The 24599-nt window shown below is 46.7% G+C and overlaps 3 protein-coding genes across 3 annotated transcripts; all 3 read left to right on the top strand.

Annotated features, from left to right (window-relative positions):
• Positions 1-1273: 1273 nt before the first annotated feature.
• Positions 1274-5184, top strand: LOC147235131 (deoxyribonuclease-2-alpha-like). The gene is made up of 8 exons (XM_086144680.1): positions 1274-1390; positions 1460-1500; positions 2174-2271; positions 2440-2617; positions 2723-2801; positions 3190-3354; positions 3426-3608; positions 4351-5184. The coding sequence occupies exons 3-8, from the start codon at positions 2180-2182 to the stop codon at positions 4725-4727; spliced, it is 1074 nt and encodes a 357-aa protein (XP_086000806.1). The 5' UTR covers positions 1274-1390; positions 1460-1500; positions 2174-2179; the 3' UTR covers positions 4728-5184.
• Positions 5185-11176: 5992 nt separating this feature from the next.
• On the top strand, positions 11177-15083 carry LOC147235130 (deoxyribonuclease-2-alpha-like). Its single transcript, XM_086144678.1, has 8 exons — positions 11177-11293; positions 11363-11403; positions 12077-12174; positions 12343-12520; positions 12626-12704; positions 13089-13253; positions 13325-13507; positions 14250-15083. The coding sequence occupies exons 3-8, from the start codon at positions 12083-12085 to the stop codon at positions 14624-14626; spliced, it is 1074 nt and encodes a 357-aa protein (XP_086000804.1). The 5' UTR covers positions 11177-11293; positions 11363-11403; positions 12077-12082; the 3' UTR covers positions 14627-15083.
• A 5103-nt stretch (positions 15084-20186) lies between these two features.
• On the top strand, positions 20187-21209 carry LOC147235129 (olfactory receptor 6M1-like). The gene is made up of 3 exons (XM_086144577.1): positions 20187-20547; positions 20860-21104; positions 21180-21209. The coding sequence occupies exons 1-3, from the start codon at positions 20187-20189 to the stop codon at positions 21207-21209; spliced, it is 636 nt and encodes a 211-aa protein (XP_086000703.1).
• The last annotated feature ends 3390 nt before the right edge of the window (positions 21210-24599 follow it).

Here is a 24599-nt window from a genome sequence, read left to right as displayed (position 1 = left end):
TGTGATAGCGCGTTATTGAATCATAGACGCTCATGTGAAGCAGGTACATTATGTACCGCGACTGGAGACGGTTTTCACATTAAGGCCCGTTTCCATTCCTGGTGTTTGAGAATCATTGAACTTGATCAGAGGTTGTCCTGTCAAGGCAAAGCGACCTGACTCGCATGAACACCTTCTACAGTGTCACCGTGAATACTGTCATATTCCATGCACATAAAAACATGTGTATTCGATAACAAGGTCTTATGGGTCACATCTGGTCCGTGAAGCTAAGAACAAAACACCCCCGGAGTACCTGGGGAACTACCGTATCTTTGTCACACTCGCCTCATACGATATTACCTGATCTAGAGGAACGCTCCGAACAATTGTGACCCCATCAGCTTTTTGTCCTAACATTCAAAAAGAGATCTTAAAGGGTGTCAATGGTCACTTAGTCTCTGCAAGTGTGGAATAATATTCAATGCAAACTGCACTGTTCCATCAATCGAAAGACTCAGGTACCTGAACGGCAGGCACAGAGTGTGAGGAGACATGAGTGTCTCGTGTCTATTCTGTGTCATAACTATTTCTACTCAAATGTCAGAACTTCATGCATCAAGAATCATTTCATACAGTCAGCTGTGAATAATGAGAGAGTACTTTTGGAGTAATGTCCAGCTAGCCAGATGGCAGCGGATCGCGTTGTGATCGGAAAGAGCGGACAGTGCGATCGAAGAAAGAACTGCTGAGTCAGTAAATTAGCCGTCAATCTCTACGCAGTAGCCGTCTGCTCTTGCGCTGACTGCTTGCTAGCGTAGTTGGCATACATCGTGGCAAAGTGACAGCTGATACTGAATTCTTTTTAAACGGCAACGATTTCTTGGTATATCGACGTGCAGCCTTTGATCGGACTTTGGTGAGAAACTCTGTTGTTCGCTCCTTGTGTAACACTGTCCATTGTCTTTTGCATGTTCATCTTACAGAAGGGCTTAAAGAAGCAAACAATTGAAGTAGAGCATAACACACCATGCGCCATCTTTCGGGGGGAAATGTGGACGTTGCAGGGAAAAGGCAAAGCAAAAGCAATGTGATTATGATTTTATTTGATATAATTTGGAAACAAAAACTTGACCGGCCATAGTTTGTCCATGATCGATCTTGAGCGCACGTTCAGGCTCCTGTCGAGGTTGCCTCAGCACCTTGCCCACGCACTCCACTGACATTGAGAACAGGCCAAATCAAATATTTTTATTGATCCACGAGGGACACACAAAGTTAGCTTACGGGAACTGTTTGGTCAGAGGTCCTGGTATAAAGGGGAGAGACTTCCCCCTCACACAAGTCCTTATCCTGACTTTGCTGACCCAAATACATATCTTGCGAGGAATCTGTTTCTGCTCACAGCGAGGTAGGGGTGTAAAATCTGCAAATCGAGAAGAGACAAGAGCTTGGTTCTAATAGACGCCCTGAAACACAGGTTGGACTTTTCTGATTCAACAGGAGTGGCTGCTTTTTGAGGTAAACTATCTTGCTTTGTATCGTTCAAATTCTGTCCAGGATGTTCAGGCGTTGGGATGAGGGTGCGCTCTGGGCTTGGAAAGCCTTGCTTAACCAGATGATGCTTTTAAAAACAGAAAAAAGGTTAGGACCCGGACGGCCATGAGTGTATAGAGGAAGGGTGCCTTTCGAGCAGAGAGAGGGAGGGAAACAGGGATGGTTCAGAAATAAACTTGCAGAGACACTTTATCAAGAAGGCACTTTTCTTCAGCACAGGAGGGATGAACAGGTGGAAGTGTGACAAGGGCAAGGGATGAATTTTCTCCTGTGTTTGTTTGCTTTAGGGGGAGTACGATCTCTGGTCAGTCTCGGTGCTTATTTGTTGTGTGAAAAGGAAGAGGTTTCCATGAGTCATGTTTCATATGTTTGCTGTCTCACGGCGACGAGCTACTGTATTTCAAGTATCCAGTATTGATAACTGCAAGAGGGGGCCGTGAGATGGTAGGAGGGGCTACAGTGTCCTGCTGTTTGTCACTGATTTGAAATCTGTTGACTGCTGACTTGTTGTCTGTTGAATTTAGAGTAAAAGTACTTTTGAAACAGCCTTCAAAATGACGCCTGTGACATTTAAATAAAGGGTTGTCCCAAAGTCGTGCGACCGTAATAACATAACAACGGCACTGCTGTGCTGCAGGCCACCATGCCGCCGACCCTCCTCCTCCTCTGCCTGATGATCTGGAGCGCAGATGCACAGGTGAGCTGCAAAGACAACTCTAACAACCCCATTGACTGGTGAGTTCACACGCCCCTGCATACCAGAGCAGACTTGCAACTTATTTTCCGCTATTCAAATGTCACCTCACCACAGTTGGTGTCTCCACTTTGATGACTGAATCTGCACACGGTGACCATACGGTCTGCTTTCAGCATGACAATGACTGGTGACTGTTTGTTGGACAGGTTCATCATCTACAAGCGGACCAGAGTAGCGCCCTTTACTGGAAAAGAACACGTCTACATGGACCGCAATGGCGTTATGACGATGAGCCCTAACGTTCCGGGCTACAAACCCATCGACAGCCCAACCGGAGCCCTGGCAAACACCCTGGCGCCGCTCTTCGTGTCCCGCAGAATGATGGTGTTTACCTGTCACTCTGTATACAGGAACTTTGAATAAATTCACTGAGGAAACTCAGCCATCAGATGTTTCATCACCTCAGAGCTCACCAATCTTGTCCCTCAGGCCCCAACATTTGGATACATCAGCTACAATGATCAACCACCAGGAGCCAACGCCCACGACACATTTGGCCACAGCAAAGGTGAGTAGAAGACACATCTTCATTCATAAGAGTAGAAAGTTTTTTTGCCTTTCATTTTGGAAATAGGAGAAGAAGAAGGTGATGGCTGCAGCTTTGCTCTGTGAATGACAGCAGCACTGAGGTCAGGACAGTAAATGAAGCTGGGTGTCCCTTAGCAAAACCTGTCTTTTACCCAAAGATGGGGCTTCAAACTGGGAGTCTTTCAGTTCATCACCAAGGGAAGGACCTCGGTCTCATCAGGGCTCCCTTTGTGTGCTATTCAAATGAAATACTCCTTGAGGGATTGGGGGGGGGGGGGGGGGGGGGGGTCCATTAATCATCTACATCAAAATTTTTGTGACATTTTAAGAGTTGAGAGACCAGCACTGATAATGATTATGATCGGCAGGGGTTGTGCTGGTGGATCTGAACGGTGTGGGTGTGTGGCTCACTCACAGCACTCCACAGTTCCCCTACAGGAGAACAGCAGATGAATTCTACCCTTCGACTGGATTCAGTAAAGCACAGACGTTCGCATGTGTGACCTTCAACTATGACCAGTTCAGACTAATAGGTAAGGACCTTCACCATCTGGTCTGGAGTGTATGTAGAACCCCATTGTTGGAACACTCTTTCTGTTTCCAGGAAAACACCTGCAGTACATCGGAGCCTACACCTTCGACTACGACCTCACATCAGTGCATCACCAGGAGCTGCAGGACGCTGTGAAATGGAAGAAGGATACCCCGCCCAATAGCTTCACACCGCTGAGGTCGATTTCACAGACTGTTTACAGCATCGCAAAACTGTCCAAACCCAACCCGGAAGGTGAGGAATTTAGGACTCTTGTAGAGCCACTTTGTTAAAATGACATCAGTATATGGTACGTTCTTTAGGTATCAAGCAGGTTCTTGTGTTGTTCTCAACCATATATTCCTGATGCATCAGTTATTTTTGCCTTCTCTGGATGGCACAGAAGTGCAGTGCTCAGTGCTTCTGCCTCTCAGCAAGAAAGTCTCTGGTTTGATTCCCACAGAGGGCCTTTCTTTGTGGAGCCTCCATGTTCTCCTCATGTCCGCTTCAAATTTGTCTGATGTTGTGCAATTTTTGTCACTGAATGCAACAAAAAAGGTCTTCCTTCTTCACTTCCTTTCACTTCTCATCTGAGAGGCTTCTTCAGTTCTGAAGTGAAGACGTCGCCAAGATCAATTTGAATAAGATAATTTGACAAGGATGAACCGGGCAGAGGACGGATGGAAGGCTTTGTCCACATGCGTATCTCACACTGAGCATGAAGGAATACTCAACACTCCCTGACACATGGCAAACAGAGTTCTCTGAATGGTTTCGAGGAACAACCAGTTTCTTTGCAGGTGTTGTGTATGATTGATGTACACATTAAATGCAAATTATTCCTGCACCAATCGGTTTGTTTCTACAAATCCCTTCTACCGTCCCTCCTTATTCACGTGGCACCACACTCGATGGTCCTTGTGTCTGTGGTTCTGAGGTCTGATTAAAACTCTGGTTACGTCCAGTGTCTTTAAACGCAGTATTGCTGTTCTTGCAGATCTTTATGTCAAGATCGCCAAGTTGGTGAATAGTGATGTGATGGCCCAGACGTGGGGCTGCGGGAACCCAGACCCCTCCTTCTGTCCGACCAATGACTACAAAGTGTTCAACATTCGTTCAGTCAACACCCCTGTGGGCACTTGGAGCAGGACCTCCGATCACTCCAAGTGGTGCGTGACGACAAACACCTCCATACCTGTGACCTGCATCGCTGACATGAACCGGGTGCAGAAGCAATACGACAGGCGCGGTGGCGCGCTCTGCTTTTTCGATTCTTCCTTACTGGGGGTGTTCCATGGCTTTATTCACACTGCTGAACCTTGTTCAGGCCCAACACCCACCCCATCTTTAGACAATTCATGTGATGTTGACTAAAGTTAAAGCAACAACGAGGGCAGAAATGCAGCCCTGGTGAATCAGCTCCAGTGTAGCCACAGCTTTGCAAAACATGAATTTCACTGAAGACCTTCTTCATCTTTTCTGGCAGTTTCCTAAGTGGCCACGATGGACCTGTGATATCCAGGGCTAGCTTCACCACTTCTCTATATAAGTTTTGAAAACGAAACCAGACGGCCTCAACTTAACCACTGCTTGTCTTTTTAAACACAACTGCTTCCCGGCAGGCAATGCTTAGCTTGAAAAGTCTGCTCAGCTAGCATGCGCTTAAAATTGATCAATCCCACTGATGTACTTTGTACACTTGGATTTACATAAACTGTCAGAGCCAAAGGTCACTTCTTGCTCTGATACTAGTGAGTATACAAAAAAAACCAGGGGCACCCATGATTGCTGTCTTTGTGAAATTTTCAATAAACTCTGTGTGTTCTTTGAACGGATTGTTTTACTCCAATCGAACCCTTGTCTACAGCGTCTCGTCTCAAGGACAGACTTTAACGGAAACCTCTTTCTGTTAACCCAACTTATTTCTGTATCCAACCACCACCTGTTGCACAAAATGGGTCGAATCCTTTGCTCTAATTGTTCTTTGTTCGAACTGAAGAAGCCTCTCGAATGAGGGGTGAAACGTGTCCAGGTGAAGACATTCAAGTCCAGTTGCCAAGACAAGAAGATTTCGACCAGAAGTCTTCAATGAGCTCCTTGGTCTTGCTGCACCACATGGCCAGGTGCTGCACCTCTTCTCTGTAGACTGCCTTATCGTTAGACCAATCACTGTGGTGTTGTCCGCAAACTTGATGATGGAATTGGATCCTGCACAGGTCTGTAGTCGTGGGTGAAGAGAGAGTGGAGGAATGCACTCAGCACATAGCCTTGTGGCACACCCGTGTTGAGTGTGATGGTGGTGGAGCAAGTTTGGCTTGATCTAACATACTATGGTCTGTTGGTCAGAAAGTCCATCGTCCAGTTGCAGAGGGAGGTGTTGGTGCCCAGGTCTGCAGGTTTAGTGATTACCTTAGAGGGGATGACGGTGTTGACTGCTGAGATGACGTCAACAAATAGCAGTTGTGTCAAAGCATTGTGATTGTCCAGCATTTTTAACGACTACTTGCATTTTGGCACAAGTGCTCGGGCAAGGGGCAGGTTCAAGATGTCAGTAGAAATCACAGCGAGCTGCTCCACTCATGCTCTGAGCACATGCCTGGGGATGAAAGACATTGAGCTTGTTCAGGAGGTAGGTGTCCATGGCTGTGGAGGAGAAGTTTTTGGGTTTGTAGCCTGTTGTAGAAAGTATATGAGGAGACTTGGTGGTGGAATGAGGAAGTGCAGGAGTATATACAGAGAAAGCGGCTCGCAAAGAAGAAGTGGGATACTGAGAGGACTGAAGAGAACAGACAGGAGTACAGGGTGATACAACGTAAGGTAAAGATAGAGGTAGCAAAGGCAAAACAAAGGGCGTACGATGACTTGTATGCTCGGTTGGATAGTAAGGAGGGTGAGAATGATCTCTACAGGTTGGCGAAACAGAGAGATAAAGATGGAAAGGATGTACGACAGGTCCGAGTGGTTAAGGACAGAGAGGGAAATGTATTGACAGATGCTAGAAGAGTGATGGGAAGATGGAAAGAGTACTTTGAAGAGCTGATGAATGTGGAAAAGGAAAGAATTTGCAGTCCCTATGTCCTCTATTGTAAGTCGCCATATAAAAGCGTCTGCCAAATGTAATGTAATGTAATGAAAGAGAGGCAAGGGTAGAAGTGGTGACTATTGCAGACAACAGAGTAGCACAAATTAGTAAAAGTGAAGTGAGGAAGGCATTGAAGAGGATGAAGAGTGGAAAAGCAGTCGGTCCTGATGATATACCTGTGGAGGTGTGGAAGTGTCTAGGAGAGGCAGCAGTAGATTTTCTGACTAGGATCTTAGGAGTGAGAAGATGCCTGAAGAATGGAGACAAAGTGTGATGGTGCCTATTTTTAAGAATAAAGGGGATGTGCAGAATTGTGGCAACTATAGAGGGATAAAGTTGATGAGCCATACAATGAAGTTATGGGAAAGAGTAGTGGAAACTAGACTGAGAGTAGAAGTCAGCATTTGTGAACAGCAGTATGGCTTCATGCCTTGGAAGAGTACTACAGATGCAGTATTTGCGTTGAGAATGCTAATAGAAAAGTACAGAGAAGGCCAGAGGGAGCTGCATTGTGTTTTTATAGACCTAGAAAAGGCATATGACAGGGTGCCAAGAGAGGAGCTCTGGTATTGTATGGGGAAGTCTGGAGTGACAGAGAAGTATGTTAGACTGGTGCAGGACATGTATGCTAGCTGTGAGACACTGGTACGCTGTGCTGTAGGGGTAACAGAGAAGTTCAAGGTGGAGGTGGGACTCCATCAGGGATCAGCTCTGAGACCCTTCTTGTTCGCAATGGTGGTGGACAGGCTGACAGATGAGGTTAGACAGGAATCCCCATGGACCATGATGTTTGCGGATGACATTGTGATCTGTAGTGAGAGCAGACAACAGGCAGAGGTAAATCTAGAGAGGTGGAGGTATGCTCTGGAGAGGAGAGGAATGAAAGTTAGTCGCAGCAAGACAGAATATATGTGTGTGAATGAGAGGAACTTGGGTGGAACGGTGAGGCTACAGGGAGTGGAGATCGAGAAGCTGGAGGATTTCAGGTACTTAGGGTCAACAGTCCAGAGCAACGGAGAGTGTGGAGAAGAGGTGAAGAGACGGTCCAAGCAGGTTGGAATGGGTGGAGAAAAGTGTCAGGGGTACCAAGATATAGAAGACTCAGCCAGAATAAAAGGAAAGGTGTACAAGACAGTGGTGAGACCAGCGATGATGTTTGGACTAGAAACTGTTCCAATGACCAAAAGACAGCAGCCAGAACTAGAGGTTGCAGAGATGAAGATGTTCAGGTTCTCTTTGGGAGTGACCAGGATGGAGAGGATCAGGAATGAGTCTATCAGAGGAACAGCACATGGTAGACGTTTTGGAGAGAAGGTCAGAGAAGCCAGACGGAGATGGTTGGGTCATGGACAGAGGAGGGAGAGAGAATATATTGGTTGGAGCTGCCAGGCAAGAGGTCTGGAGGAAGACCAGAGAGAAGATTTATGGACGTAGTGAGAGAAGATATGAAGGTAGTTGGTGTGAGAGAGGAAGATACAGAGAATAGGGTTGGATGGAGAAGGTTGACTCGCTGTGGCGACACCTGAAGGGAAAAACCAAAAGGAGGAGAAGTAGATATTTACAAATGACCTTCTGAGTGACAACTAAAGAACTAAAGAAGCACATGGATTCAACTTTGAGTATCATCATGATTGCGTAGTTCTGAGTTTGTTTCCTTTCTGTTTGAACTCTGACTCAGCGTATTTCAATTCAAGACATTTGTCCTCGTATCTCCTCAGAGTATTTGCTTTGGCGATCATTGAGCCATGAGCGCAAGGCCTGCATTGTTTTCAGCAAGTTCGTCAGCTTGTCCATCTGGAAGGAGGCCCCAGGAAAGACCAAGGACATGCTGGAGGTGCTATGCACCAGGGATTCTCCCCATTGTTATTGTGAATCGGATGCGAGATTAGAGAAATACATTTCGGTGTAAATAATAGTCTACATGTGAACATGATGGCTTTGGTCCATCCAGCGGTTGCATTTCAAAATGAGAGGAGTCTCCCAGCTGGATGCGTGTGTCAAGCCAGAGTCAATTCCTTCTTCTTGTAATATCTACAAAAAGCACCCTGACCACTCCAAGGTGGTCTTCAGATAGTTTTTTGGGGATTCTGATCAGCTGGGCGCAAAAAATTGTCCAAAGACAAGGCACTTTACAAGTGATGCAATCAAGAGTCAACTCACCCACGAGCATCGAGCGGTTGCCAAAAAGGGTCACATTTCAGGGGCGTTAAATTGTGCTAAGACTGGAAGATACGATAACCATGTGCTGATGGAGCCGCGGCAGTCAATCTATCTGTGTTTAACACAATCATGTCAAATAAAGTCCTTCTGATGCAGAGCCCGTCAGGGAGGGTTCGCGAGATGTAACACTGTTTTGTTGTTCCAAAGGCAGAACATCCCACCGGGCCAATTCCTTGTGACCACTGGGTCATAATTAAAGTTCCAGTCTGGCTGCAGGCAGACCCTTGAGGCTCGGCCTGTTTTTCACCACACCGGAGGACACTCGCCACGTTAGGCTGGAATTATGTTTTTATGCTTTTCCCTGTAAACGATTTGAAGACAACAAACCTCACACTGAATCCCGGTTGAAGGTGCGACTAATCACACAAGGTTTGTTCTCGCTCGGCTTCATTGAACAGTTTCCATAACCAGCGGGATACCGAGGCTACGGCAAATGAGGCGGGATATTTTCACAGTGACGCGATCTGACACGTTTGTCACGATTCGAAGTGAAAGCAGGCTGCAGGTGTAGCCTCTTCCTTTCTGAGCGAAGGTGGGCGAGGACTGGATTCTTCATTAGAATGTGTGCAGCGATGCTGCTAGACGGCAGGAGAGGGTGTAGAAATGTGGCCCCCAACACTGAAGGAAACTCTGGAGTTTCATGTAAGCCGAAGGACCAAAAGACGTCTCTTGGACAGCAGAAGGCTTTTAGACTTGCTTCAGAGACAAGATTCTGGCAGTGAATCACAAGGGGGAAGTGCTGCAACGTTTCAATTGGCAGCGGAGCGGTTTGGTTATAGAGTAACTCGGCCCAATTCGACATCTGCTATTTGCCTTCATTCAGAGAAGGCCAACTGGGTAATGTGTCACATGGCAGCCACGGAAGAGGGCGCTCTCTTGATGGGTCGACTTCTTGAACATTCTGGATGCCATGGAGACCGAAGGCTGCCGATTCACTTCTGACTCAACGTGTCCAACAAAGCACTCGAAACCTCCTCGTGTCCCCGGGTGTCCGTCCTCGACTCTTTCACCTAATAAGACAGCGACGGTGAATGTCAGTTGAATTCTGGACTGACAAACATAGTTATGACACAAGAGACACTATTCTGAGTTTGAGAAACTACCGCTCAACCATCAGCAATGGGCCACCAGGCCTCTGTGAGGTCAAAACTTGACCATGGTGAAGTTGCATGTCAGACAGACGAAGAAAACGACCACTTGTCGGTAAAAGAACTTCAGCAGCGGAGATTCAAGCTCACCTCTGAACGCTGTGATAGCGCGTTATTGAATCATAGACGCTCATGTGAAGCAGGTACATTATGTACCGCGACTGGAGACGGTTTTCACATTAAGGCCCGTTTCCATTCCTGGTGTTTGAGAATCATTGAACTTGATCAGAGGTTGTCCTGTCAAGGCAAAGCGACCTGACTCGCATGAACACCTTCTACAGTGTCACCGTGAATACTGTCATATTCCATGCACATAAAAACATGTGTATTCAATAACAAGGTCTTATGGGTCACATCTGGTCCGTGAAGCTAAGAACAAAACACCCCCGGAGTACCTGGGGAACTACCGTATCTTTGTCACACTCGCCTCATACGATATTACCTGATCTAGAGGAACGCTCCGAACAATTGTGACCCCATCAGCTTTTTGTCCTAACATTCAAAAAGAGATCTTAAAGGGTGTCAATGGTCACTTAGTCTCTGCAAGTGTGGAATAATATTCAATGCAAACTGCACTGTTCCATCAATCGAAAGACTCAGGTACCTGAACGGCAGGCACAGAGTGTGAGGAGACATGAGTGTCTCGTGTCTATTCTGTGTCATAACTATTTCTACTCAAATGTCAGAACTTCATGCATCAAGAATCATTTCATACGGTCAGCTGTGAATAATGAGAGAGTACTTTTGGAGTAATGTCCAGCTAGCCAGATGGCAGTGGATCGCGTTGTGATCGGAAAGAGCGGACAGTGCGATCGAAGAAAGAACTGCTGAGTCAGTAAATTAGCCGTCAATCTCTACGCAGTAGCCGTCTGCTCTTGCGCTGACTGCTTGCTAGCGTAGTTGGCATACATCGTGGCAAAGTGACAGCTGATACTGAATTCTTTTTAAACGGCAACGATTTCTTGGTATATCGACGTGCAGCCTTTGATCGGACTTTGGTGAGAAACTCTGTTGTTCGCTCCTTGTGTAACACTGTCCATTGTCTATTGCATGTTCATCTTACAGAAGGGCTTAAAGAAGCAAACAATTGAAGTAGAGCATAACACACCATGCGCCATCTTTCGGGGGGAAATGTGGACGTTGCAGGGAAAAGGCAAAGCAAAAGCAATGTGATTATGATTTTATTTGATATAATTTGGAAACAAAAACTTGACCGGCCATAGTTTGTCCATGATCGATCTTGAGCGCACGTTCAGGCTCCTGTCGAGGTTGCCTCAGCACCTAGCCCACGCACTCCACTGACATTGAGAACAGGCCAAATCAAATATTTTTATTGATCCACGAGGGACACACAAAGTTAGCTTACGGGAACTGTTTGGTCAGAGGTCCTGGTATAAAGGGGAGAGACTTCCCCCTCACACAAGTCCTTATCCTGACTTTGCTGACCCAAATACATATCTTGCGAGGAATCTGTTTCTGCTCACAGCGAGGTAGGGGTGTAAAATCTGCAAATCGAGAAGAGACAAGAGCTTGGTTCTAATAGACGCCCTGAAACACAGGTTGGACTTTTCTGATTCAACAGGAGTGGCTGCTTTTTGAGGTAAACTATCTTGCTTTGTATCGTTCAAATTCTGTCCAGGATGTTCAGGCGTTGGGATGAGGGTGCGCTCTGGGCTTGGAAAGCCTTGCTTAACCAGATGATGCTTTTAAAAACAGAAAAAAGGTTAGGACCCAGACGGCCATGAGTGTATAGAGGAAGGGTGCCTTTCGAGCAGAGAGAGGGAGGGAAACAGGGATGGTTCAGAAATAAACTTGCAGAGACACTTTATCAAGAAGGCACTTTTCTTCAGCACAGGAGGGATGAACAGGTGGAAGTGTGACAAGGGCAAGGGATGAATTTTCTCCTGTGTTTGTTTGCTTTAGGGGGAGTACGATCTCTGGTCAGTCTCGGTGCTTATTTGTTGTGTGAAAAGGAAGAGGTTTCCATGAGTCATGTTTCATATGTTTGCTGTCTCACGGCGACGAGCTACTGTATTTCAAGTATCCAGTATTGATAACTGCAAGAGGGGGCCGTGAGATGGTAGGAGGGGCTACAGTGTCCTGCTGTTTGTCACTGATTTGAAATCTGTTGACTGCTGACTTGTTGTCTGTTGAATTTAGAGTAAAAGTACTTTTGAAACAGCCTTCAAAATGACGCCTGTGACATTTAAATAAAGGGTTGTCCCAAAGTCGTGCGACCGTAATAACATAACAACGGCACTGCTGTGCTGCAGGCCACCATGCCGCCGACCCTCCTCCTCCTCTGCCTGATGATCTGGAGCGCAGATGCACAGGTGAGCTGCAAAGACAACTCTAACAACCCCATTGACTGGTGAGTTCACACGCCCCTGCATACCAGAGCAGACTTGCAACTTATTTTCCGCTATTCAAATGTCACCTCACCACAGTTGGTGTCTCCACTTTGATGACTGAATCTGCACACGGTGACCATACGGTCTGCTTTCAGCATGACAATGACTGGTGACTGTTTGTTGGACAGGTTCATCATCTACAAGCGGACCAGAGTAGCGCCCTTTACTGGAAAAGAACACGTCTACATGGACCGCAATGGCGTTATGACGATGAGCCCTAACGTTCCGGGCTACAAACCCATCGACAGCCCAACCGGAGCCCTGGCAAACACCCTGGCGCCGCTCTTCGTGTCCCGCAGAATGATGGTGTTTACATGTCACTCTGTATACAGGAACTTTGAATAAATTCACTGAGGAAACTCAGCCATCAGATGTTTCATCACCTCAGAGCTCACCAATCTTGTCCCTCAGGCCCCAACATTTGGATACATCAGCTACAATGATCAACCACCAGGAGCCAACGCCCACGACACATTTGGCCACAGCAAAGGTGAGTAGAAGACACATCTTCATTCATAAGAGTAGAAAGTTTTTTTGCCTTTCATTTTGGAAATAGGAGAAGAAGAAGGTGATGGCTGCAGCTTTGCTCTGTGAATGACAGCAGCACTGAGGTCAGGACAGTAAATGAAGCTGGGTGTCCCTTAGCAAAACCTGTCTTTTACCCAAAGATGGGGCTTCAAACTGGGAGTCTTTCAGTTCATCACCAAGGGAAGGACCTCGGTCTCATCAGGGCTCCCTTTGTGTGCTATTCAAATGAAATACTCCTTGAGGGATTGGGGGGGGGGGGGGGGGGGTCCATTAATCATCTACATCAAAATTTTTGTGACATTTTAAGAGTTGAGAGACCAGCACTGATAATGATTATGATCGGCAGGGGTTGTGCTGGTGGATCTGAACGGTGTGGGTGTGTGGCTCACTCACAGCACTCCACAGTTCCCCTACAGGAGAACAGCAGATGAATTCTACCCTTCGACTGGATTCAGTAAAGCACAGACGTTCGCATGTGTGACCTTCAACTATGACCAGTTCAGACTAATAGGTAAGGACCTTCACCATCTGGTCTGGAGTGTATGTAGAACCCCATTGTTGGAACACTCTTTCTGTTTCCAGGAAAACACCTGCAGTACATCGGAGCCTACACCTTCGACTACGACCTCACATCAGTGCATCACCAGGAGCTGCAGGACGCTGTGAAATGGAAGAAGGACACCCCGCCCAATAGCTTCACACCGCTGAGGTCGATTTCACAGACTGTTTACAGCATCGCAAAACTGTCCAAACCCAACCCGGAAGGTGAGGAATTTAGGACTCTTGTAGAGCCACTTTGTTAAAATGACATCAGTATATGGTACGTTCTTTAGGTATCAAGCAGGTTCTTGTGTTGTTCTCAACCATATATTCCTGATGCATCAGTTATTTTTGCCTTCTCTGGATGGCACAGAAGTGCAGTGCTCAGTGCTTCTGCCTCTCAGCAAGAAAGTCTCTGGTTTGATTCCCACAGAGGGCCTTTCTTTGTGGAGCCTCCATGTTCTCCTCATGTCCGCTTCAAATTTGTCTGATGTTGTGCAATTTTTGTCACTGAATGCAACAAAAAAGGTCTTCCTTCTTCACTTCCTTTCACTTCTCATCTGAGAGGCTTCTTCAGTTCTGAAGTGAAGACGTCGCCAAGATCAATTTGAATAAGATAATTTGACAAGGATGAACCGGGCAGAGGACGGATGGAAGGCTTTGTCCACATGCGTATCTCACACTGAGCATGAAGGAATACTCAACACTCCCTGACACATGGCAAACAGAGTTCTCTGAATGGTTTCGAGGAACAACCAGTTTCTTTGCAGGTGTTGTGTATGATTGATGTACACATTAAATGCAAATTATTCCTGCACCAATCGGTTTGTTTCTACAAATCCCTTCTACCGTCCCTCCTTATTCACGTGGCACCACACTCGATGGTCCTTGTGTCTGTGGTTCTGAGGTCTGATTAAAACTCTGGTTACGTCCAGTGTCTTTAAACGCAGTATTGCTGTTCTTGCAGATCTTTATGTCAAGATCGCCAAGTTGGTGAATAGTGATGTGATGGCCCAGACGTGGGGCTGCGGGAACCCAGACCCCTCCTTCTGTCCGACCAATGACTACAAAGTGTTCAACATTCGTTCAGTCAACACCCCTGTGGGCACTTGGAGCAGGACCTCCGATCACTCCAAGTGGTGCGTGACGACAAACACCTCCATACCTGTGACCTGCATCGCTGACATGAACCGGGTGCAGAAGCAATACGACAGGCGCGGTGGCGCGCTCTGCTTTTTCGATTCTTCCTTACTGGGGGTGTTCCATGGCTTTATTCACACTGCTGAACCTTGTTCAGGCCCAACACCCACCCCATCTTTAGACAATTCATGTGATGTTGACTAAAGTTAAAGCAACAACGAGGGCAGAAATGCAGCCCTGGTGAATCAGCTCCAGTGTAGCCACAGCTTTGCAAAACATGAATTTCACTGAAGACCTTCTTCATCTTTTCTGGCAGTTTCCTAAGTGGCCACGATGGACCTGTGATATCCAGGGCTAGCTTCACCACTTCTCTATATAAGTTTTGAAAACGAAACCAGACGGCCTCAACTTAACCACTGCTTGTCTTTTTAAACACAACTGCTTCCCGGCAGGCAATGCTTAGCTTGAAAAGTCTGCTCAGCTAGCATGCGCTTAAAATTGATCAATCCCACTGATGTACTTTGTACACTTGGATTTACATAAACTGTCAGAGCCAAAGGTCACTTCTTGCTCTGATACTAGTGAGTATACAAAAAAAACCAGGGGCACCCATGATTGCTGTCTTTGTGAAATTTTCAATAAACTCTGTGTGTTCTTTGAACGGATTGTTTTACTCCAATCGAACCCTTGTCTACAGCGTCTCGTCTCAAGGACAGACTTTAACGGAAACCTCTTTCTGTTAACCCAACTTATTTCTGCATCCAACCACCACCTGTTGCACAAAAGGGGTCGAATCCTTTGCTCTAATTGTTCTTTGTTCGAACTGAAGAAGCCTCTCGAATGAGGGGTGAAACGTGTCCAGGTGAAGACATTCAAGTCCAGTTGCCAAGACAAGAAGATTTCGACCAGAAGTCTTCAATGAGCTCCTTGGTCTTGCTGCACCACATGGCCAGGTGCTGCACCTCTTCTCTGTAGACTGCCTTATCGTTAGACCAATCACTGTGGTGTTGTCCGCAAACTTGATGATGGAATTGGATCCTGCACAGGTCTGTAGTCGTGGGTGAAGAGAGAGTGGAGGAATGCACTCAGCACATAGCCTTGTGGCACACCCGTGTTGAGTGTGATGGTGGTGGAGCAAGTTTGGCTTGATCTAACATACTATGGTCTGTTGGTCAGAAAGTCCATCGTCCAGTTGCAGAGGGAGGTGTTGGTGCCCAGGTCTGCAGGTTTAGTGATTACCTTAGAGGGGATGACGGTGTTGACTGCTGAGATGACGTCAACAAATAGCAGTTGTGTCAAAGCATTGTGATTGTCCAGCATTTTTAACGACTACTTGCATTTTGGCACAAGTGCTCGGGCAAGGGGCAGGTTCAAGATGTCAGTAGAAATCACAGCGAGCTGCTCCACTCATGCTCTGAGCACATGCCTGGGGATGAAAGACATTGAGCTTGTTCAGGAGGTAGGTGTCCATGGCTGTGGAGGAGAAGTTTTTGGGTTTGTAGCCTGTTGTAGAAAGTATATGAGGAGACTTGGTGGTGGAATGAGGAAGTGCAGGAGTATATACAGAGAAAGCGGCTCGCAAAGAAGAAGTGGGATACTGAGAGGACTGAAGAGAACAGACAGGAGTACAGGGTGATACAACGTAAGGTAAAGATAGAGGTAGCAAAGGCAAAACAAAGGGCGTACGATGACTTGTATGCTCGGTTGGATAGTAAGGAGGGTGAGAATGATCTCTACAGGTTGGCGAAACAGAGAGATAAAGATGGAAAGGATGTACGACAGGTCCGAGTGGTTAAGGACAGAGAGGGAAATGTATTGACAGATGCTAGAAGAGTGATGGGAAGATGGAAAGAGTACTTTGAAGAGCTGATGAATGTGGAAAAGGAAAGAATTTGCAGTCCCTATGTCCTCTATTGTAAGTCGCCATATAAAAGCGTCTGCCAAATGTAATGTAATGTAATGAAAGAGAGGCAAGGGTAGAAGTGGTGACTATTGCAGACAACAGAGTAGCACAAATTAGTAAAAGTGAAGTGAGGAAGGCATTGAAGAGGATGAAGAGTGGAAAAGCAGTCGGTCCTGATGATATACCTGTGGAGGTGTGGAAGTGTCTAGGAGAGGCAGCAGTAGATTTTCTGACTAGAATCTTAGGAGTGAGAAGATGCCTGAAGAATGGAGACAAAGTGTGATGGTGCCTATTTTTAAGAATAAAGGGGATGTGCAGAATTGTGGCAACTATAGAGGGATAAAGTTGATGAGCCATACAATGAAGTTATGGGAAAGAGTAGTGGAAACTAGACTGAGAGTAGAAGTCAGCATTTGTGAACAGCAGTATGGCTTCATGCCTTGGAAGAGTACTACAGATGCAGTATTTGCGTTGAGAATGCTAATAGAAAAGTACAGAGAAGGCCAGAGGGAGCTGCATTGTGTTTTTATAGACCTAGAAAAGGCATATGACAGGGTGCCAAGAGAGGAGCTCTGGTATTGTATGGGGAAGTCTGGAGTGACAGAGAAGTATGTTAGACTGGTGCAGGACATGTATGCTAGCTGTGAGACACTGGTACGCTGTGCTGTAGGGGTAACAGAGAAGTTCAAGGTGGAGGTGGGACTCCATCAGGGATCAGCTCTGAGACCCTTCTTGTTCGCAATGGTGGTGGACAGGCTGACAGATGAGGTTAGACAGGAATCCCCATGGACCATGATGTTTGCGGATGACATTGTGATCTGTAGTGAGAGCAGACAACAGGCAGAGGTAAATCTAGAGAGGTGGAGGTATGCTCTGGAGAGGAGAGGAATGAAAGTTAGTCGCAGCAAGACAGAATATATGTGTGTGAATGAGAGGAACTCGGGTGGAACGGTGAGGCTACAGGGAGTGGAGATCGAGAAGCTGGAGGATTTCAGGTACTTAGGGTCAACAGTCCAGAGCAACGGAGAGTGTGGAGAAGAGGTGAAGAGACGGTCCAAGCAGGTTGGAATGGGTGGAGAAAAGTGTCAGGGGTACCAAGATATAGAAGACTCAGCCAGAATAAAAGGAAAGGTGTACAAGACAGTGGTGAGACCAGCGATGATGTTTGGACTAGAAACTGTTCCAATGACCAAAAGACAGCAGCCAGAACTAGAGGTTGCAGAGATGAAGATGTTCAGGTTCTCTTTGGGAGTGACCAGGATGGAGAGGATCAGGAATGAGTCTATCAGAGGAACAGCACATGGTAGACGTTTTGGAGAGAAGGTCAGAGAAGCCAGACGGAGATGGTTGGGTCATGGACAGAGGAGGGAGAGAGAATATATTGGTTGGAGCTGCCAGGCAAGAGGTCTGGAGGAAGACCAGAGAGAAGATTTATGGACGTAGTGAGAGAAGATATGAAGGTAGTTGATGTGAGAGAGGAGGATCCAGAGAATAGGGTTGGATGGAGAAGGTTGACTCGCTGTGGCGACACCTGAAGGGAAAAACCAAAAGGAGGAGAAGTAGATATTTACAAATGACCTTCTGAGTGACAACTAAAGAACTAAAGAAGCACATGGATTCAACTTTGAGTATCATCATGATTGCGTAGTTCTGAGTTTGTTTCCTTTCTGTTTGAACTCTGACTCAGCGTATTTCAATTCAAGACATTTGTCCTTGTATCTCCTCTGAGTATTTGCTTTGGCGATCATTGAGCCATGAGCGCAAGGCCTGCATTGTTTTCAGCAAGTTCGTCAGCTTGTCCATCTGGAAGGAGGCCCCAGGAAAGACCAAGGACATGCTGGAGGTGCTATGCACCAGGGATTCTCCCCATTGTTATTGTGAATCGGATGCGAGATTAGAGAAATACATTTCGGTGTAAATAATAGTCTACATGTGAACATGATGGCTTTGGTCCATCCAGCGGTTGCATTTCAAAATGAGAGGAGTCTCCCAGCTGGATGCGTGTGTCAAGCCAGAGTCAATTCCTTCTTCTTGTAATATCTACAAAAAGCACCCTGACCACTCCAAGGTGGTCTTCAGATAGTTTTTTGGGGATTCTGATCAGCTGGGCGCAAAAAACTGTCCAAAGACAAGGCACTTTACAAGTGATGCAATCAAGAGTCAACTCACCCACGAGCATCGAGCGGTTGCCAAAAAGGGTCACATTTCAGGGGCGTTAAATTGTGCTAAGACTGGAAGATACGATAACCATGTGCTGATGGAGCCGCGGCAGTCAATCTATCTGTGTTTAACACAATCATGTCAAATAAAGTCCTTCTGATGCAGAGCCCGTCAGGGAGGGTTCGCGAGATGTAACACTGTTTTGTTGTTCCAAAGGCAGAACATCCCACCGGGCCAATTCCTTGTGACCACTGGGTCATAATTAAAGTTCCAGTCTGGCTGCAGGCAGACCCTTGAGGCCCGGCCTGTTTTTCACCACACCGGAGGACACTCGCCACGTTAGGCTGGAATTATGTTTTTATGCATTTCCCTGTAAACGATTTGAAGACAACAAACCTCACACAGAATCCCGGTTGAAGGTGCGACTAATCACACAAGGTTTGTTCTCGCTCGGCTTCATTGAACAGTTTCCATAACCAGCGGGATACCGAGGCTACGGCAAATGAGGCGGGATATTTTCACAGTGACGCGATCTGACACGTTTGTCACGATTTGAGGTGAAAGCAGGCTGCAGGTGTAGCCTCTTCCTTTCTGAGCGAAGGTGGGCGAGGACTGGATTCTTCATTAGAATGTGTGCAGTGATGCTGCTAGACGGCAGGAGAGGGTGTAGAAATGTGGCCCCCAACACTGAAGGAAACTCTGGAGTTTCATGTAAGCCGAAGGACCAAAAGACGTCTCTTGGACAGCAGAAGGCTTTTAGACTTGCTTCAGAGACAAGATTCTGGCAGTGAATCACAAGGGGGAAGTGCTGCAACGTTTCAATTGGCAGCGGAGCGGTTTGGTTATAGAGTAACTCGGCCCAATTCGACATCTGCTATTTGCCTTCATTCAGAGAAGGCCAACTGGGTAATGTGTCACATGGCAGCCACGGAAGAGGGCGCTCTCTTGATGGGTCGACTTCTTGAACATTCTCAATGCCATGGAGACCGAAGGCTGCCGATTCACTTCTGACTCAACGTGTCCAACAAAGCACTCGAAACCTCCTCGTGTCCCCGGGTGTCCGTCCTCGACTCTTTCACCTAATAAGACAGCGACGGTGAATGTCAGTTGAATTCTGGACTGACAAACATAGTTATGACACAAGAGACACTATTCTGAGTTTGAGAAACTACCGCTCAACCATCAGCAATGGGCCACCAGGCCTCTGTGAGGTCAAAACTTGACCATGGTGAAGTTCCATGTCAGACAGACGAAGAAAACGACCACTTGTCGGTAAAAGAACTTCAGCAGCGGAGATTCAAGCTCACCTCTGAATGCTGTGATAGCGCGTTATTGAATCATAGACGCTCATGTGGTAAAAGATGTCCTACGGAAAACAACGGGAAGAGAGAAAAGACCAACAAAAAACAAAGTCAAGTGGCACTAATGAGGTCGCATCCAGCATAGCCAGTTGTTTACATGAGGGCAACTCTTGGTGGAGCAGTTAATGAGATCCATGGAGGGTGAAGAAGTCTCATAAAGCACTTGGCCTGACCCACACAGATCAGTCAGAATGGCGGCGTTCGAGTTGGGTAACTATCATGGCTGACATAAACTCATTTCTGATTTTCCAGTGCGCTGTCATGTACAACCTCTCAGTTCTTTTTTTGAATATTTGTTGACAGGCTGACAGTTTTAAAGGCCCCTGAAGTGACAAAGACAATGGTTATTGAACTAAATGGGACCTATTTAACTCTGGATGGGTTTGTTGAAATGGCGAGTTACAGATATCTTTACTTTGTGTTCATGATCGCGGTCTACATCGTGATCATCGGCAGTAACTCCACCATCATATGTCTCATCTGGATCCACCGGAACCTCCACGAGCCCATGTACTTTTTCATTGCAGCTTTGTCTCTGAACTCCGTCCTGTACAGCACCGTTGTCTACCCAAAGATGCTGGTGGACGTTCTGTCTGAGAGACAGACCATATCTTATTCAGCCTGCCTCCTCCAGGCTTTCTTCTATTATACTCTGGGAGGTGCAGATTTCTTGCTGCTATCGGCCATGGCTTACGACAGGTACGTGTCCATATGCAAACCTCTGCAATATCCGGCCATCATGACCAAGATGACTGTCGGAGTCTGCTTGAGTTTGTCTTGGATCGTACCGGCCTGCCAGGTCGGAGCAGGAGCCGTTTTAAATGCAAAGCAAGAACTCTGCAGCTTAAGCTTTGCGGGAATTTTTTGCAACAGTTCACTGAATAAGCTTCACTGTGTGAAGTCAAAAGCGCGATCTGTGTTGGGGTTATTCATGTTCACAAACGTTGTGATTGTTCCTGTGGTTTTCATTGTCTTTACGTACATTAAGATATTCCTGATAACCTTCCGCGGCAGTGGGAACGTAAGGAGAAAGGCAGCAGAGACCTGCTTACCCCACCTCTTGGTTTTAGGCTGCTTTTCCTGTTTAAGTGCATTTCATTTGCTGATGGATCGACTCGAGCTGGACATTCCGAAGACGGCTCGTTTTGTAATGGCTTTACAAGTAGTTGTGTATCACCCTCTGTTATATCCAGTTATATACGGACTGAAAATGGCCGAAATTTCCAAACACCTGAAGAAGCTGTTCTGCCGGGACGGAGTGAGGTGATCTGTGACAAATGCTGCTGAACTGACAGTGCTGTTACCTCGGATTTCATCTGTGAAAACTCCACAGACCCGTAGGATGGGCATCGGCCTCCTGTGAGCGGGTACATTACGTACCGCCGCCGGAGACGGGTGTTGCATTAAGGCCCGTTTCCTTTCAGTCATTCCGGTGTTTGAAAACTACTGAACTTGACTAGAGGTTGTTCTGTCAAGACAAAGTGACCTGACACGCATGAACACCTTCGTATTCCATGCGCATAAAAAGACGTGTGTTTGATAACAAGGTCTTATGGGTCCATGAAGCTAAGACGAAAACACCCTCAGAACTCCTGAGGGACGACCGTATCTCTGTCACTCTTGGCTCATAAGATGTTACCTGATCTAGGAACGCTCAAAAACAGCTGTGGCCCCATTAGCTTTTCATTCAAAAAAACACATCAAGAGATCTTGAACTTGTCAATGGCCACCTCGTCTCTGCAAGTGTGGAATAAAATTGAATTCAAACCGTACAAAAAAAAAACCAAAAACATTTTTGAAGAAATATACACCTGTATTATCCAATATACTGTACTGTTAAATGTTCGCAGTTCGATCAGAGTTTGGTAATCAATGCTTTGTCTTCGGAAATGTGTGGAATAAATCCATATATCACCTCGACACCTCAACTGTAAACTGTTGCATCAATGGAAAGACTCCCGCGCCTGAACAGCAGACACGGACTAGCTGAACTCCTGACAATGACGACTTCATACAGCACAGGTCCAGAAGTCTGTACCGCCATGTTACAGCAGAACACGAAGCCGAAATGAGCCGCCGCAAAACAAAGACAGTTGAAGTCAAGCACGAGTCTAAACGATACCCCGAGAGAGATACCCCTCTGGAGAGGGGGGGGGGCAGCCGGGCAGATACGCAGATAGCAGTTTGTCTAAATATGTCAAAAGAGGCGACCGATCCAGTCCAAAGTCACATAGACCACTGCTATGGAGTGACGTGTAACATATCTGTGCCATTTCCAGAAGCTGTGACCTCAGAAAAGTCAAAGGAGTGGATGAGGAAATGCATTTAACTTAGAGGGAACAACACATTCGCCCAAAGCAAGTCGCCTGAGGGTAAGAAAGCAGAGAGGGGTAGATGGGCGTATGCTATCAAAACGAATATGAAGGATCTGAGAAATACAAAGCCTCGTTAAAAGACCGGTGCAGATTGTGAGGAGATGATGTCTCTTACGGGCTTCACCAGTGTCTCGTGTCTATTCCGTGTCACGACTGTTTCACTCGCGACCTGGATCAACAACTACCTCACAGGTCGGCCGCAGAACGTGAGGCTGGGAAACATCACGTCGGACACCATTGTGAGCAGCACGGGGCGCCGCGGGGGTTCTACCAGGTCCTGTCTCCCTTCCTGTTCACGCTCTACACCTCAGACTTCAGGTTCTCCTCGCAGTCCTGCCACCTGCAGAAGTTCTCAGATGACTCTGCCATCGTGGGCTGCATCAACGGAGGCCAGGAGGAGGAGTACAGGAGCAGGTTTGTGGAGTGGTGTGGACTGAACCACCTGCAGCTCAATGTGTCTAAGACAAAGGAGCTGGTGGTGGATTTCAGGAAACAAAGGACCCACCTGAATCCGGTCACCATCAGGGGTACAGAAGTGGACATTGTGGACACCTACAAATACCTGGGTGTCCACTTGGACAATAAACTGGACTGGACCTTGAACACCATCATCAAGAAGGGTCAGAGCCGTCCGTTCTTCCTCAGGAGGCTCAGATCTTTCACCGTCTGCAGGACCATGCTGCAGATGTTTTACCACTCGCTGGTGTCCAGCGTCATCTTCTACGCTGTTGTGTGCTGGGCAGCAGGATCAAGACAGCTGATGCTAACAGACTCAACAAGCTCATCAGGAGAGCTGGATCTGTCCTGGGAGTGGAGCTGGAGTCTGTGGTGCAGGTGTCAGAGAAGCTCCTCAGCATCATGGGCAACGTCCATCACCCCCTGCATGCCACGTTGACGTCCTGTCAGAGCTCTTTCAGTCGTAGACTGATGCCACCAAGGAGCTCCACTGAACACCACAGGAGGTCTTTCCTACCTGAAGCTATCAGACTTTTTCATTCCTCTTCCCTCAGCTGCAGGGAATCTTCAATCTTTGTAGCTACTGCTAACAGTTAAGACAATTCATATTTCACTATATTTCTTATTCTTCCTCCTTTCTACTATTATCTATTACTGTTATGTTTTTTACTTGAAACTCTGGCACAACAATTTCCTTCGGGATTAATAAAGTTGTTCTCATCTCATCTCATCTCATCTCATTCTACTCAAATGTCAGAACTTCATGCATCAAGAATCATTTCATACGGTCAGCTGTGAATGATGAGAAAGTACTTTTGGAGAAATGTCCAACTAGCCAGATGGCAGCGGACTGTATTACTTAACCCGCAACACAATTGAAGTTAATTCGGTGCGATCACTTCGGCCCCTGCCAGAAACCTCTCCGGATCACATGCCGACCAGGACATCGGGATCACATGACGTGCTATGGAGTCCTGAGTTTCCCCAGTGGGGGGCGCTGTCCTCTCCCCAACTGTGTCCAGAAATTTTGTTCATGACATTTTGTTCAAGTTTTTCGCAGATAAGAAGAAGGAGGAACATTAGCTTCCTTGCAGACCCAACTGTTTGCAGCTCTCAGATCGATTCACTGTGAGAAGCAGAAAGCAAGCGATCTATGGAATCAAACTGATACCGATACCTCTCCTTCTTCTTCTCCTTCTTCTCCTTCTCCTTCTTCTTCTTCTTCTTCCTTCGGTTTTTCCCTTCAGGTGTCACCACAGCGAGTCAACCTTCTCCATCTGACCCTATTCTCTGGATCCTCCTCTCTCACACCAACTACCTTCATATCTTCTCTCACTACGTCCATAAATCTTCTCTTTGGTCTTCCTCCAGACCTCTTGCCTGGCAGCTCCAACCAATATATCCTCTATCCCTCCTCTGTCCATGACCCAACCATCTCCGTCTGGCTTCTCTGACCTTCTCTCCAAAACATCTAACATGTGCTGTTCCTCTGATAGACTCATTCCTGATCCTCTCCATCCTGGTCACTCCCAAAGAGAACCTCAACATCTTCATCTCTGCAACCTCTAGTTCTGCCTGCTGTCTTCTGGTCATTGGAACAGTTTCTAGTCCAAACATCATCGCTGGTCTCACCACTGTCTTGTACACCTTTCCTTTCCTTCTGGCTGATGTTCTTCTATCTCTTGGTACCCCTGACACTTTTAAACTGATACCAACACCTTCCAGTTAAATACCCTGCATTCTGAATCTATTTTGCTCTTACCTCATCTTTCCGCCATTATTCCGTGTTCTTTGACAGGGGTGTGTCCAGGATTTGTTTTTGAGGGAGGGGTTTCAGACGAGACCCAGGCTGCCGCAGGGTGGAATAGAATGTTGTGTTCTATGCAAGTACAAGTCAGGATTACGTGGCCAGAATTAAAACA

This window comes from Fistularia commersonii, chromosome 4, assembly GCF_037954325.1.
Source record: "Fistularia commersonii isolate RoL2024-O1a breed Wild chromosome 4, RoL_Fcom_v1.0, whole genome shotgun sequence".
Taxonomy (NCBI): Eukaryota; Metazoa; Chordata; class Actinopteri; order Syngnathiformes; family Fistulariidae; genus Fistularia; species Fistularia commersonii.
This window is presented reverse-complemented; position numbering and strand designations above follow the sequence as displayed.

What these genes read in the sequence shown, in the direction of transcription:
- LOC147235129 (XM_086144577.1), top strand. Translation starts at nt 20,187, where the DNA reads ATGGTTATTGAACTAAATGGGACCTATTTAACTCTGGATGGGTTTGTT. An exon ending in GGCCATGGCTTACGACAGGT is followed by an intron (nt 20,548 to 20,859) that starts ACGTGTCCATAT and finishes CCTTCCGCGGCA; the next exon opens with GTGGGAACGTAAGGAGAAAG. An exon ending in AGCTGTTCTGCCGGGACGGA is followed by an intron (nt 21,105 to 21,179) that starts GTGAGGTGATCT and finishes AAAACTCCACAG; the next exon opens with ACCCGTAGGATGGGCATCGG.
- LOC147235130 (XM_086144678.1), top strand. Translation starts at nt 12,083, where the DNA reads ATGCCGCCGACCCTCCTCCTCCTCTGCCTGATGATCTGGAGCGCAGAT. An exon ending in TCTAACAACCCCATTGACTG is followed by an intron (nt 12,175 to 12,342) that starts GTGAGTTCACAC and finishes TTTGTTGGACAG; the next exon opens with GTTCATCATCTACAAGCGGA. An exon ending in TGACCAGTTCAGACTAATAG is followed by an intron (nt 13,254 to 13,324) that starts GTAAGGACCTTC and finishes TTCTGTTTCCAG; the next exon opens with GAAAACACCTGCAGTACATC.
- LOC147235131 (XM_086144680.1), top strand. Translation starts at nt 2,180, where the DNA reads ATGCCGCCGACCCTCCTCCTCCTCTGCCTGATGATCTGGAGCGCAGAT. An exon ending in TCGTGTCCCGCAGAATGATG is followed by an intron (nt 2,618 to 2,722) that starts GTGTTTACCTGT and finishes CTTGTCCCTCAG; the next exon opens with GCCCCAACATTTGGATACAT. An exon ending in GTCCAAACCCAACCCGGAAG is followed by an intron (nt 3,609 to 4,350) that starts GTGAGGAATTTA and finishes CTGTTCTTGCAG; the next exon opens with ATCTTTATGTCAAGATCGCC.